Genomic DNA, 12,515 nt, shown 5'->3' on the forward strand with positions numbered 1-12,515 from the left:
GTCTGAGACTGCTGTGTAAGCAAGGCATAAGCATCCCCTAAGAAGTCTATATGATACAGAGTAAAGTGACAGGGACTTTAGTTGATGTGTGTACAGTACGTACTGGAGTCCCTTGTTCTTTTTTGTTAGAAACCTCTGAGATCTCTGCAATTGCAGCAGGTGCTTTGTACGGTATATATAGAACGGGGAGTTATACTCAATTATGGGCTGGATTAGTGCGAAGTATAGACGGGTTACTCTTTGAGGTGATGCCTTTACTAATCAAGTGTGCTACGTAGAAAGCCTTCTTTACTACAGTGGACAAGTGGTGGTCGAAGTTAAGGTCACAGTCAACTTGTGAACCCAAGTCCCTTACCACTTACATAATGATCACAAGGTACCCCTCTCAGCATTATCTGGAGCCCAAGATAAATATTATTTGGCAGAATGTAGTTCACATTGGACCGTGCCAGCCTGTTGCCACAAAGATATGTCTCTTGGTCATTTTGATAGTATTAACAAGTTCAAATTTGATTTCATTTAAGTGTTAATGTCTAAACACAAACACAAATAAAACATTGTAAAAGTCAAACAGAATATAAAGCAAAGAAATTGGAAAAAAGTAGAACTGCCTAAGTACAGGTGGTTTGATAACAGATCTACATGCAGGGTATAACATAATAGTTTATTACACAGAAAAGGCAATAGGAATGCTAGTCCTTGCTAGCAATTAGTTGATTACAGGAACAATGAAACAGATGCCTGCACTAGTAAGATAAATGGATAAAGCCAAGATTATGGCCCAGGTGACCTATGTTTGATTTGCCTGATGTTGCAGGCAAGGGAAAATCGGTATGCTCATCCTTGGGGAGGGAGAATGGTGGGCCTGCATCTCACAATGCCCAGTGCTCCAACAGATGACCTAGTTTGGCCAGTGGACAGAGGTAAGTAATGAGAGGGTGCCCGACTGAGGGCAGGAGTAGGCATGATCACCAAAGCTACAGATTGTAGCCCTTGTGTGGAGAAGCAAGAATAACCTGTCACAGGGGCATAGGCAGTCCTTGAGGTGGTATAAGTGCCTGTGTCACCACCAGGTGGGTGGGGAGATGCTAAATAATGAATATTGCCATTGCCAGGATCCTGGTGACAGCAGTAACTGCCCCATGGCTGCCTGGATGACAGTCCTCCCCCAGTTGGCTATCACCTTAGGAGATTTTGTGGGACTACCCCATACCTTGGGAATAAATGGATTCATGTCCATTTGGTGGAAGGTGTGATGGCCAGTAGGCAGAGGAAGAAAGGAACAGAAAAACACAAAAAGAATACTGAGCCAAATCTGGGATATTTGGTCAACAGGTGGTAGAAGGAACGGCCATCAGCTGAAATTTTCAAAAAAATCTTTTGAAAAGCAGGTGTTTTCTGGCAGAGAGGAAGCTTAGCCACTTTGTGCACTTCGTACTTATGTACTTCAACTTTACGGTAGAAAAACATCAAATTAAAGGGACATTTCAAAGACATAAAACACTGACTGAGGGTCCTTTTTAGTCTATCATCCCTTGATTGAATTTGCTTTGCCCTATTTAATGACTTTTTAGGAACTATATCAGGAATATGAAACATTGGATGGTGGAATTCTATAACCAGGGGCAGAAACAAGGCTGCTGAATTGGAAGAGATAACATACTCCACTCCAAGATAACAGCATATGTCAAGACAATGCAGAAAAAAGTCTAACAATCACAAATTTATGCATGCCATTATATTTACACCAGCCAGGGTAGTTCATTACCAGATGGGGCAGAACTCAGTCTGAGATTGCTCCAATTATGCAATCATGAGATTCCTGTATGTGAAGCAAAACAGTTTTACCTGTGAACATTTTTTTCAAATTATTTTATTAACATATTTACTACATATAAATATATATATGTATATATATATATATATATATATATATATATATATATATATATATATATATATATTCATTTTACAATCTCGAAATACTGAAATATCGAATTTCAGTATCTCGAGACTATAAAGCTGAAAAACCAAAACACCAACATCCGCAACTGCGAAATTCAAAATCGCGATCATTCAAATACACACACCGCCACACAAACAAGCACACATACACCTACCTAATGACACTACAACAAACAAAACAACACACCTACCCTACCTATAAGCAGAGGGGCAAGTCCCCCTGCACCCCCCATGTGGGGGGCTGCCCCCCAACAACCCCCCCCACATATATATATATATATATATATACTAACTCCAAGGTCGCACTAAACACAACACTCACCACTGCACACACTCACACACACACTAAAATCCCTACCCAATACCCGTACAAGAGCACCACTTACCTGAACACCCAGCTAAATCCACAAACTGCACCGCATGTCATGAACGTATCAACACAACGGCCGATTCGACATTTCCACACTCGATATAATGCAGTTTTGCATAATTGCACTTTCGGCTTTATAGTCTCGAAATACTGAAATTCGATATTCCAGTATTTTGAGATTATAAAGTGTAACTCTCTCTCTCTCCCTCTCTCTACACACACACACACACACACACACACATATATATATATATATATATAAATATATATATATATATAAATATATATATATATAGATATATATATATATATATATATATATATATATATATATATATACACACACATATATATATATATATATATATATATATATATACATATAAAGGAGGATGGAAGATTCAAAAGTTTTTACATAACAGTATACATTTTTCAACCATCAAAAAACGAACTTCAGAATTAGTTTTCATTATATTTGACGATTAACATCTCCAATCTATCCCAACAAGAAGGTTTTAGAATACCATTTTCAGATCTTAACTTCTTCACATCTTTTTCAGTATTACGTAGAAGATTTCTTTAACATCTGTCACAAACACAAACTCAAATGCAGTAGTTTGCAATGGTAAATGTGAGAACTTTAAAAGTAATTCATAAAATGCTTCCACATATCTAAAGAATACCTTTTAATGTTACTGAAATTTTATGCTATGTACCTGTGCAATGAAGAAATCCTGACATCCAAAATTATAATCTAATGCTAACAGCAGCCAGCAATTTTTAATTTCATTCCTGAAGGAATGACATAGGACACTTACCAATCTTACATCTGAGCACAAATGTCGCCTTTAATTGACCACCATGCTTTGGTTTACAAATAACCTTGTATGTACCGGCATCTGTATCTTTTAAATCCCTAATAAAAAGAGAAGCATTCCTTATTTCCACATCTGGGTTCAACAAGGATCTCTCCTCCAAATTGACGCGATCATTTCTACTGTCAAAATATGCTCTGACTTCTTCACTTGTCCTGTTTAATCCCATAAAGCTCCACTTTATTGTTTCAATGTCTTCCATCCAGAGATCAGCAAGGTACAAAGTGACTGGCTGTCCTATAATCCCAGTTTTGTACCGAACATCTGGCAATAAGGAACAAAAATAAAAGCTGCAAATTATTTAGAACGGCACTTAATACAATCATACCTAATCACTTTTCTATGCAAATATCATCACCTTTCCAGTCTAGCTAAACTAGAAACACATAGCTTCTCTCTGTTTAAATAGCTCTAGAAAAGTTACAAATGTGCCTGTTTAAATATGTAAGACATTTAAACATAAAAAATCATCGCCTATCTTGGCCTTCATACCAAATTTCAACATGTGTTTATGACTTGGTAGACTGGTTTTAAATGCACACGGTACATATTAGCCATTACCTATTGCTTGCCTGAATCCTTTTGTTACTTTTCAGACTTCTTCAGTTATAAAGTTTATTCTCGATGTCTGTGACTATATTTCTGTTGCCATTTACTTTTCAAACTTAATAACAGATAATTTATACCAACAATTTAAACATAAGAAACAATAAGTAGGGCTATTATTGCTTTCCGCTTACAGTTTCAGTTTTAATGTGACTTACTACAGGGTTTTGGTCTCTGAATTGCCATCATTTTTACTTGGATGCATTACTGCCAGTGTGGCAGGGTAGCCATCCCATGCATGATACTTATAAGGTTACCAAATAACCCATTCTAATGATTATTTTTACAGTGTCCAGCCTGTCTAAGACATATTATATTTTAATTTATGGGCAAGATGAATGACATTCAGATCGAGCTTAGCAAAAAACCTAAAGTAAAAATGATATCAGACTGAATTCTGAAACTACAGTTTGGAATGCATACTTTATTTCTTTGCATACAGATAGATTTTTAAAAGTTACTTTTTCACTTTTTGCTAGTTTACCTCCTTGACAAATGGGTTTATGAATTACATAGGCTTCAGGATTCAAGCCACTCAATGGCTTTCACACATTTTACTACAAACTGTAAATGCAGCTATTTTAAAACAGTAACACAGTAGCCATAGTAACTGCTTCCCAGATATAAGCAACCTGTTGTAAACAGTTACTGTCATCTGTACTCATGTTAACTTTACAAGCTGTTTCTCAAAAAGATTTGTTTTCTGTTCGTTCCACAATCAACTATGACCCTCTTTATGAAGTCTAGTAATATAGGGGCTGAATGACCAAAAAATGGACTGATATATACTAAATCTGAGATGGCCATTTGACAGAATACTTCTTTTTCTCCGAGTTATGATGATTTTGAAATTGGTATACAATTAAGTTTAGAGGACATGGGGGTGGGGCATTCCTCCCACACTGGGTGTGTGTGCGCGAGGGGCTTGCTCCCCTGCAAAAAAGCAAGTTTAAAGGAGAAGAGAGATGCTCAGTATTCACTCTTGTCCCGCATTTTCTCTGTTTCCATATGTTGGCACTTGGTGTTACGAGTGCAGCCATTTCAATAGGGAACACAATCAAACACGGACATTTTGCATTAGAGCAGTCATTTATGCTATCTGTTCTACAGTTAACTGCATTTGGCTGTTAAACTTGTATATAACTACTGATATGTCTATGGCTCTTGTAATGTAACTTTCTGTTTTGCCATCTTAGTGTTTCAGGTCACAGCTGAAACAGTCCTATAGAACAGCCCATTTACTTTGTTAACAAGCAGAAAAAAATCTGTCAAAAATCATATTTGAGCAATGCTTGCTGGTGATCTACTTGCATATTAACCAATCCTCAAACAGCCCTGCTCAAAGTGATACACATATGAAAAGTTACCATCTCGCTGAGATACAGAATGTAATAAAAACAAATAATTCTAAACAAAATGACATCTAATTACTTATTAATATTAAAGACATTTCCCTCTGAATGGCCTAAAGCCTCATATATCTATGTATTTATATATATCAATGTGTTCATATACATACCTTTCTTCTACTTACTGTACCCAGAACATGACTTGAACCATGTAAGAATAATTTAATCTCAAGCTGTAGTCTTTTAACATTAACAATCGTAAAAAAAATATGAGTAGCCTAAATGAGATGGTCACTGGTAATACGTGCAGCCCAGATACCATATCTTCCATCTCCAAGCAACCATTTTTAACACTCATCAATCTCACAAGTTCTAGCTGGGATAATAAGAACATAATGTCATTTCGGATTGACCTAACATAATTTACCTAGACGTTATGACTGGGTACAGAAGCTGTCTCTCTTCAGTAGAAGCCCAGAGAGAAAATCTCCACAGTAAAATGAGTAAACAGTAAAACAATGGTTAATATGTTTTAGACTATAAGCATAAATACATTTTAGATCAATAAAAGTTAGTGACACTTGATAAAGATGTTTTTTTACAACCTGATACAAAGGATAAATATGAATTCATACTTGCAGAGATTTACTTATCTATATTTTGGTAACCAAAGAAAGAACAATTTTTTTATTCGATTTACCCCCCCAAATATGTACCAATGTCCAGAACTGAACAGAATTAGTTGGATTTCCAGAAATAGTCTTTCTAAATGGTTGCTCAAGGTGTACTTAACACTACCTGAAGCAAGAATGCAGACCTGGTAGCTACATTTAAGTACATTATTTTAGAAAAACAGTAAACATATACAAACTCTGTAGCTCTGATCTAAAGTTTTGCTTACTGAGCTATGTTCAGGATGCCCAAATTAAACCCAAAGTCTAGAGTTCTGTAATTAGCTACCAATACAAGATATTAAAGCCAAATTTAGCTTCCTAAGTAAGCACACTAACTCCCCTATGTTCATATAAAAGTTCTTACAAGTGAAGAGTTTGGACGAGGTTGATCAGCTGTTGAACAAACACTCTAGTATTTAAATGTATGATTGTTGAAAATGTGGAAATTACAGCATGTATAGAGGTGGCAGAGAACAGAATAGATTGGGCAGAGGCCATGCTAATGCACCAAGAGGATAGATCCAGAGTATAGAATACAAAAGTCATTGGCTTGCCTGAAAGATTTGAAGGCACTAACTGTAAGAAGGCAATGGAAGATTTATTGCACCAACATACTACAATTCCACTGGAAGAAATAAAGATTTTAAGAGAACATCACACAGTAAGGAGACCAGAGAAAGAGAGAGGGGAATGAAAAACCAAGACCCAATATAGTCAGACTGCAGACATTTTAACTAAAAGATACGACTTTTGCAGTGTGGCAACCTTGGAAGAAGTTGATGACTGGAGAGCAAAGAATATTTACTGATCAGGATTACTTGCTAGAAACAAGAAGACAAAGAGGTGCTTTTGTGGCCAACTGACTCACAGATAGGATGCAGATAACGAAAACGGGATGCTAGCTCCACAAATTGACCAGTGGAGTTCCCCAGGGTGCTGTGCTGGGACCTCTCCTACTTGGCTTCTACTTTTCTGAGGTAAAAGCCAATACCAAAGGGATCTGGTTGACTATGTTTGCAGATGACTGCAAGCTAGGAGAAGTAATTGAATCCCCAAATGACAGCCGTTCTGCAGGAAGACTTGTTCCAAATAAATAACTGCTGCCAAAATCATGGACTGAAGCTAATGCCAAAAAAATGCATTATTGTATCCTTTGGGAAGTCATCTACCCCAGGGGAACTACTGCACTGACAATACACTAATAAGAGTTGACCCAGTTGTTCAGGATTTAGGAATGTATGTAGATAGTGACCTAACTTTTGACCTGCATGTGTCTATTGTTGTAAGAAAGTCCTTCTACACTGCAGAGCTTATAAACAAAGGGACTGTGCCTAGATCTAGGAATATCACTGCCCCCCTTTACTCAGCCCTTATTAGGTCAATCATTAAATATAATGCCCCCTTTAGCATGCATCTGTCCAGACACATGCAACAATTTGAACTCCCACAGATGTACCTTATTAAAAGGATACAAGGCCTAAACAACATGTCATGTACTACACGGACCAATTCATAGAAGTTCTGCCACTACACTCAGTATCATACAGATTGCTAAGAGGTGATCTGTGTCTGGCATACAAGGCATCCTCTGTCCCATTACTGACAGATTTACTGATTATCAGCAAGTCAAATGGCATCAGAAATAGTTGGTCTAGGGATATACACCTCTATGGCAACATTAACAGAATATTTTGGAGGGATAGATATATCTCGCAAACCCCTGTCCACATAAAGCAAAGTTCATCTCAGTCCAAATTAACAAGTGCAACAGATCTATGGATGGGAAATAAAAAAATTACTCCAAGACCCTGTACTACTAATGGACAGAGGCAGCTCCTAAATGCTTTTATACCTTGCATGGGTCCCCTCAAATGATCTATGGTATGATCCCAGTTATATAATTATCTACTATAGGACGGGTAAGGCCAATCCATAACCAAATGGGTAGGTTAGTTCAAGCACAAAAAGGGAAACTGGCTAGGCTTAAAATGGCCTACAAGGGCAGCCAGCCTAGTACTTACCTATATACCTATGACTCTATGATAAGGACATGTAAACAGAGAAGTTTATTTGGCAGATGCTACTGTTCTACATGTGAAGATCACACTTAAGGTTAGTATCTATTGTTAGCACAGCAGTTTTGTATGAGAGATGACTTCAGTCTCTGTGTTATTAAATGAGGAGACTGGAAATGTTTTTACTATTATTATTTTTTTAGGTTTGAGCAGAAGATAGCGGTCTCAAATCCAGCTTTAAACTGACTTAAAGGTGTCTTGTGTAATTGTCTGCAGATGGGTCAAGTTGTCAGAGGAGCAGATAAGAGTGGAATCATCTGCATACTGTAAAACAGAAACGTGATTAAAAGATGCATGGAGATTGTCATTGAAAACATTAAAAAGGAGAGAACTAAGAATAGAGCCTTGTGGCATACCTGTACTGACAGGTAGGTAGGTAGGCATAAAGTGTAGCACTCCATTTTACAACCTGATGTCGCTCGAATAGCTACTGAACCTCTGAAGGGCAGACATTTGTAATAACATTTTTTGTATGAAACTGTGTTGAAGGCTTTAGACAAGTCTAACAGTAAGAAAGTGGCAACATTTTCTTTCACTCTTTTTTTTTAGTTCTCCAAGACTTTTGTTTTTCTAATAACATGACAGGAATGGACCCCATTCCCAAGTCAAAGTATGATTAAAGTTCATGAAAACAGTATTGTTTCATAAATCTTGGATGTTAGCCAGAAGTGCTCTTCGCAGTACCTGCAATGTGTCCAGTAATGACTCCCTCTGCAATTTGTACAGAGTTACATGTATCATATATCTTTTGTCTGGAAATTCTGGGCTTCTTGAATAATAGTAACAATACATAATTTCTTTCTTATCCTCAATAGTCCACTCTATCATCTGTATGGCTCTTTTTTGACCCATCAGTTTTTGTGATTTTTGTGGACTTCTACTTCCTCTTACAACAGGGGGCCTATCCTCCCCTGGGCCTGGCCTGGTCCTATTGTAGGAATGTTTCCACATCTTGAGGATTTACACTGTAATTTTTGCCAGTCCTGCCACCAGTGGGCCTACCAGGATTGGGCAATTTTTTATCCTGGGCCTTGTGCACCCAGCTATCTTCTTTATTTTTTTTAACCTACTTCTGTCCATGATATATGCTATATAAAATACAGTCTATACATCAGTGTCATCTTGGTGAGATTTTGTGAATAACAGCGTCTGCCTCATGATGGTACTCACCTACACTTGAGGATAAATTCAATTCCAGCAATACTCTCCTTTTGCTGATTTTATCGTCTCTCCATTTGGACCCCTATCTCTCCATTCAGACCCCTCATCTTTCCATTTGGACCCCACTCTTTCTGTCCGGCTTTAATAATGGTATTCTTTCTTGAAAGAAAGTTACTGTTTGTCGTTTTTGCATTTAGTTACTTGTAACACATTGCACTCAAGTTACCTGGCACTTGCTCACTAAAGCAATTATATAAGTCAGCACTAAAAATTAAAAGCACTACACCCTCACTCCCCACTGGCCCTTGTTTTCAATTATTAAGGAATTCCCAATATTATTCTAGCATGTCCAAAGGTCAGTTGTCAATCTCCTCTCCGGTCCAGCTGGTGAATCTGGGAATCTTGAGGCAATGTTATAACTGCCTCATGTACACAGACAATCCTCTCCTCCTCCCACATAACACAAACACTTGCGAGAGATGCAGCTATTTAGCCAAACTGGAGGCTGAGCTCTCTCAACTCAGGACTGGCAAGACCAGACAGGAGGAGAAGGAAACTACACACACCACAAAACCAGCCTCGCATAATGCTACCACACCACTGAATCAAACACATAAACACACAAAGACATACTCTGAGGCTCTGAGTAAAAATTTACCTAAACAGCAGAGGCCTCCAAAGCAGACACCCAAACAACTGCTACCTCAAGACACCCCACAAGCAACACATAAACCACAAAAGCAGTGTGCAAAGCAGTCACAGCCCTTAAGGTCAAATACACCACCAAACATACTTGTCATAGGTGACTCCATAGTCAGACACACTGACGTCCCACTCACAAGGCTGAACAAGGAGAGGGTCACAGTAAGCTGCCTATCGGGGCGCTAGAATCCGCCACATAACACAAGCACTCTGGTCACTCCACGGCAAGTACAAATATGACACAGTCATTGTTCATGCTGGTGTGAACGACCTGAGACGTACCTCCCTGGACTACATGAAAAGAGACATAGAGGAGCTCTCTGATTATGTAGCCCAGGCAGGTATGACCCTGACCCTGAGCAGTATCCTTCCTTCACCAAGAATGATGCCACAATATAGAGACAAGATGATCAGCTTTAACAATTGGCTTAATGTCTGGTGTCATTCAAAGGGGATCCAGTGTCTGTCTGCCTGGGATGACATGCTTGACAAGCCACTCTGCTTCGCAAGGGACGGCTTGCACCTGTCAGCCCTGGGATTCCGGATATTGGCTAAGGCTCTTGCCACCCCCATAGTGCCTTTTTTAGGCAAGGCTCAAATTCTAAACCTACCACCCTAGAAAACAAAAATGGGAAGAAACTGAGGGTAATGCTGCTCAATGCCAGAAGTCTAAATCTCAAAATGCACGCACTCGAGGCCCTTCTCAGTATGGAGAACATCGATGTCTGTGCTGTAACTGAAACCTGGTTCAAGGCTCCTGAGAGCACCCCGGCACTATTAGGTTTTACCTCATATCATGCGTTCCGGCCCCAAAACCCGGACCACACCACAAAAGGAGGGGGTGCATCCATATTCATAAAGGATACCCACACCTCCAGGTTGGTGGCAACGCATGAAGCTTTGGAAACCATCCAGGTGCAACTAACCATAGGCAAAACTGCTCTACAAATTGTAGCATGCTACAGGCCACCCTCTCAAACTCAGGAACCCCACACAGCCTTCCTGAAGACACTGGAGGGTATAAATGTATCTCCAAACACCATCATATTGGGTGACTTCAACTACCCGAATATAGACTGGGAACATTACTCAAGCCCTAACTTTCTAGCCCAACGGTTCCTGGAGTTCATAAATTCAAATGCCATGGAACAGCTAGTCACTGTTCCCACGAGAGGAGAAAATATACTAGATCTCATTATCACAAACATGGGGACAAAATGCTCCACACCGGAGTATATCCCTCATTGGTGAGATCTGATCATAAACTAATCTCACTGGAAATCCACATCCCGCCCCACCCCAAACAAAAAGACCACAGTGAAGAACTTCTCTAAAGCAAACTTCACACTACTCAAGACTGGTGTGGTATCCTTCAAGGCCCCTGAGCCAGTGGAAACCACAACCCAAGCTGCGGAAGCCCTTACAAATGCCTTCTATGAACACCTCCAGGACTGCATGGATCAGGCAATTCCAAATAAAACCAAGACTCTTTCCACAAAGGGCAAACGTCCAGTCTGGTGGACCCCAGCCATTAACAAACTTTACAATAAGAGGAGAAAGCTATTACATGATAGAACAAAATCCATAAAAGGGAAGTCACCCCTGATCATTATTAGTAAAAAAATACGAGCACTCATAAAATCAACTAAGGCCAATTTTGAGAGAAAAATTGCCATGGATTCAAAGGACAATCATAAGGCCTTTTTCAGCTATGTTAAGAACCTGGGTGGAAACTCCCAGATATGCTCAGAATTAGTCCAAAATGATAAAAAAAATCACTGAACCCACAGACATTGCCAACATACTGGCAGACAGGTTCAGTGCAAACTTCACCCCCCTCACCCCCCCTAAAGGAGAGATAACTATCCCAGCAGAGTGTAGCCTCCCAGACATCTCAAATGCGCATGTGAAAGCTGCTCTCTCTAAAGCTAAAAACACAGCATCAATGGGACCGGATGGTGTCCCCGGCTGTGTGCTACACGAGCTAAATGAGGAATTAAACCCGCACATAAGGCAGCTGTTTAATCTCAGCCTTACCACAGGATACGTGCCCAAGGAGTGGCGTACGGCAACTGTGGTCCCACTCCACAAAGGCGGTGCCTCTACGGACCCTGGTAATTACCGCCCATAAGCTTAACAAGTTTAGTCTGCAAAGCTACGGAGAGGATCATAATGGAGCTCATAAACAAAGATATAGGGGACTTGCAGACATTGGACCCGACCCAGTTTGGTTTTGTCAAGGGCAGATCATGCCTTTTGAACTTGGTCGACTTCTTCGAAACAGTCACCAAGGCCATTGATGAGGGAAAGGCAGTCCATACAGCCTACCTTGACCTTGCAAAGGCCTTCGACACAATACCCCACTCGGGTATTGTAGAAAAACTTACCAGCTTAAATGTAAACCCATATGTCACAAGATGGGTTGCAAACTGGCTTAAGGACAGAACCCACAGGGTTAGAGTTGCTGGCGCTATGTCAGACTCCAAGCCGGTCACAAGTGGTGTCCCACAGGGCTCGGTCCTTGGTCCCCTATTGTTCGGCATCTACTTCTCAGAAGTACAGGCCAATATGGGAGGACTTTGGCTGACAAAGTTTGCAGACGACTGCAAACTGGGCGCCATAGTGGAAAGTGCATCGGACACAGATATCCTTCAGAAGGGACTCACGGAAACAGATAGCTGGTGCCAGAGCCATGGCCTGAAGTTAAACGCCAAAAAATGTATAGTCATACCCTTCGG

At 39.8% G+C, this 12,515-nt stretch overlaps 1 protein-coding gene across 1 annotated transcript in view; it reads right to left on the minus strand.

Moving 5' to 3' along the window:
- The window catches only part of LOC122807241, a 1,134,459-nt gene that overhangs the window by 353,828 nt on the left and 768,116 nt on the right, over positions 1–12,515 (minus strand). Inside the window, exon 5 of the mRNA XM_044078325.1 lies at positions 3,154–3,474. Coding sequence (XP_043934260.1) covers positions 3,154–3,474 — 321 coding nt within the window. The remainder of the gene's footprint in view (positions 1–3,153; positions 3,475–12,515) is intronic.

This window comes from Protopterus annectens, chromosome 7.part0 (assembly GCF_019279795.1).
Source record: "Protopterus annectens isolate FY-2018-M chromosome 7.part0, PAN1.0, whole genome shotgun sequence".
Lineage (NCBI taxonomy): Eukaryota > Metazoa > Chordata > Ceratodontiformes > Protopteridae > Protopterus > Protopterus annectens.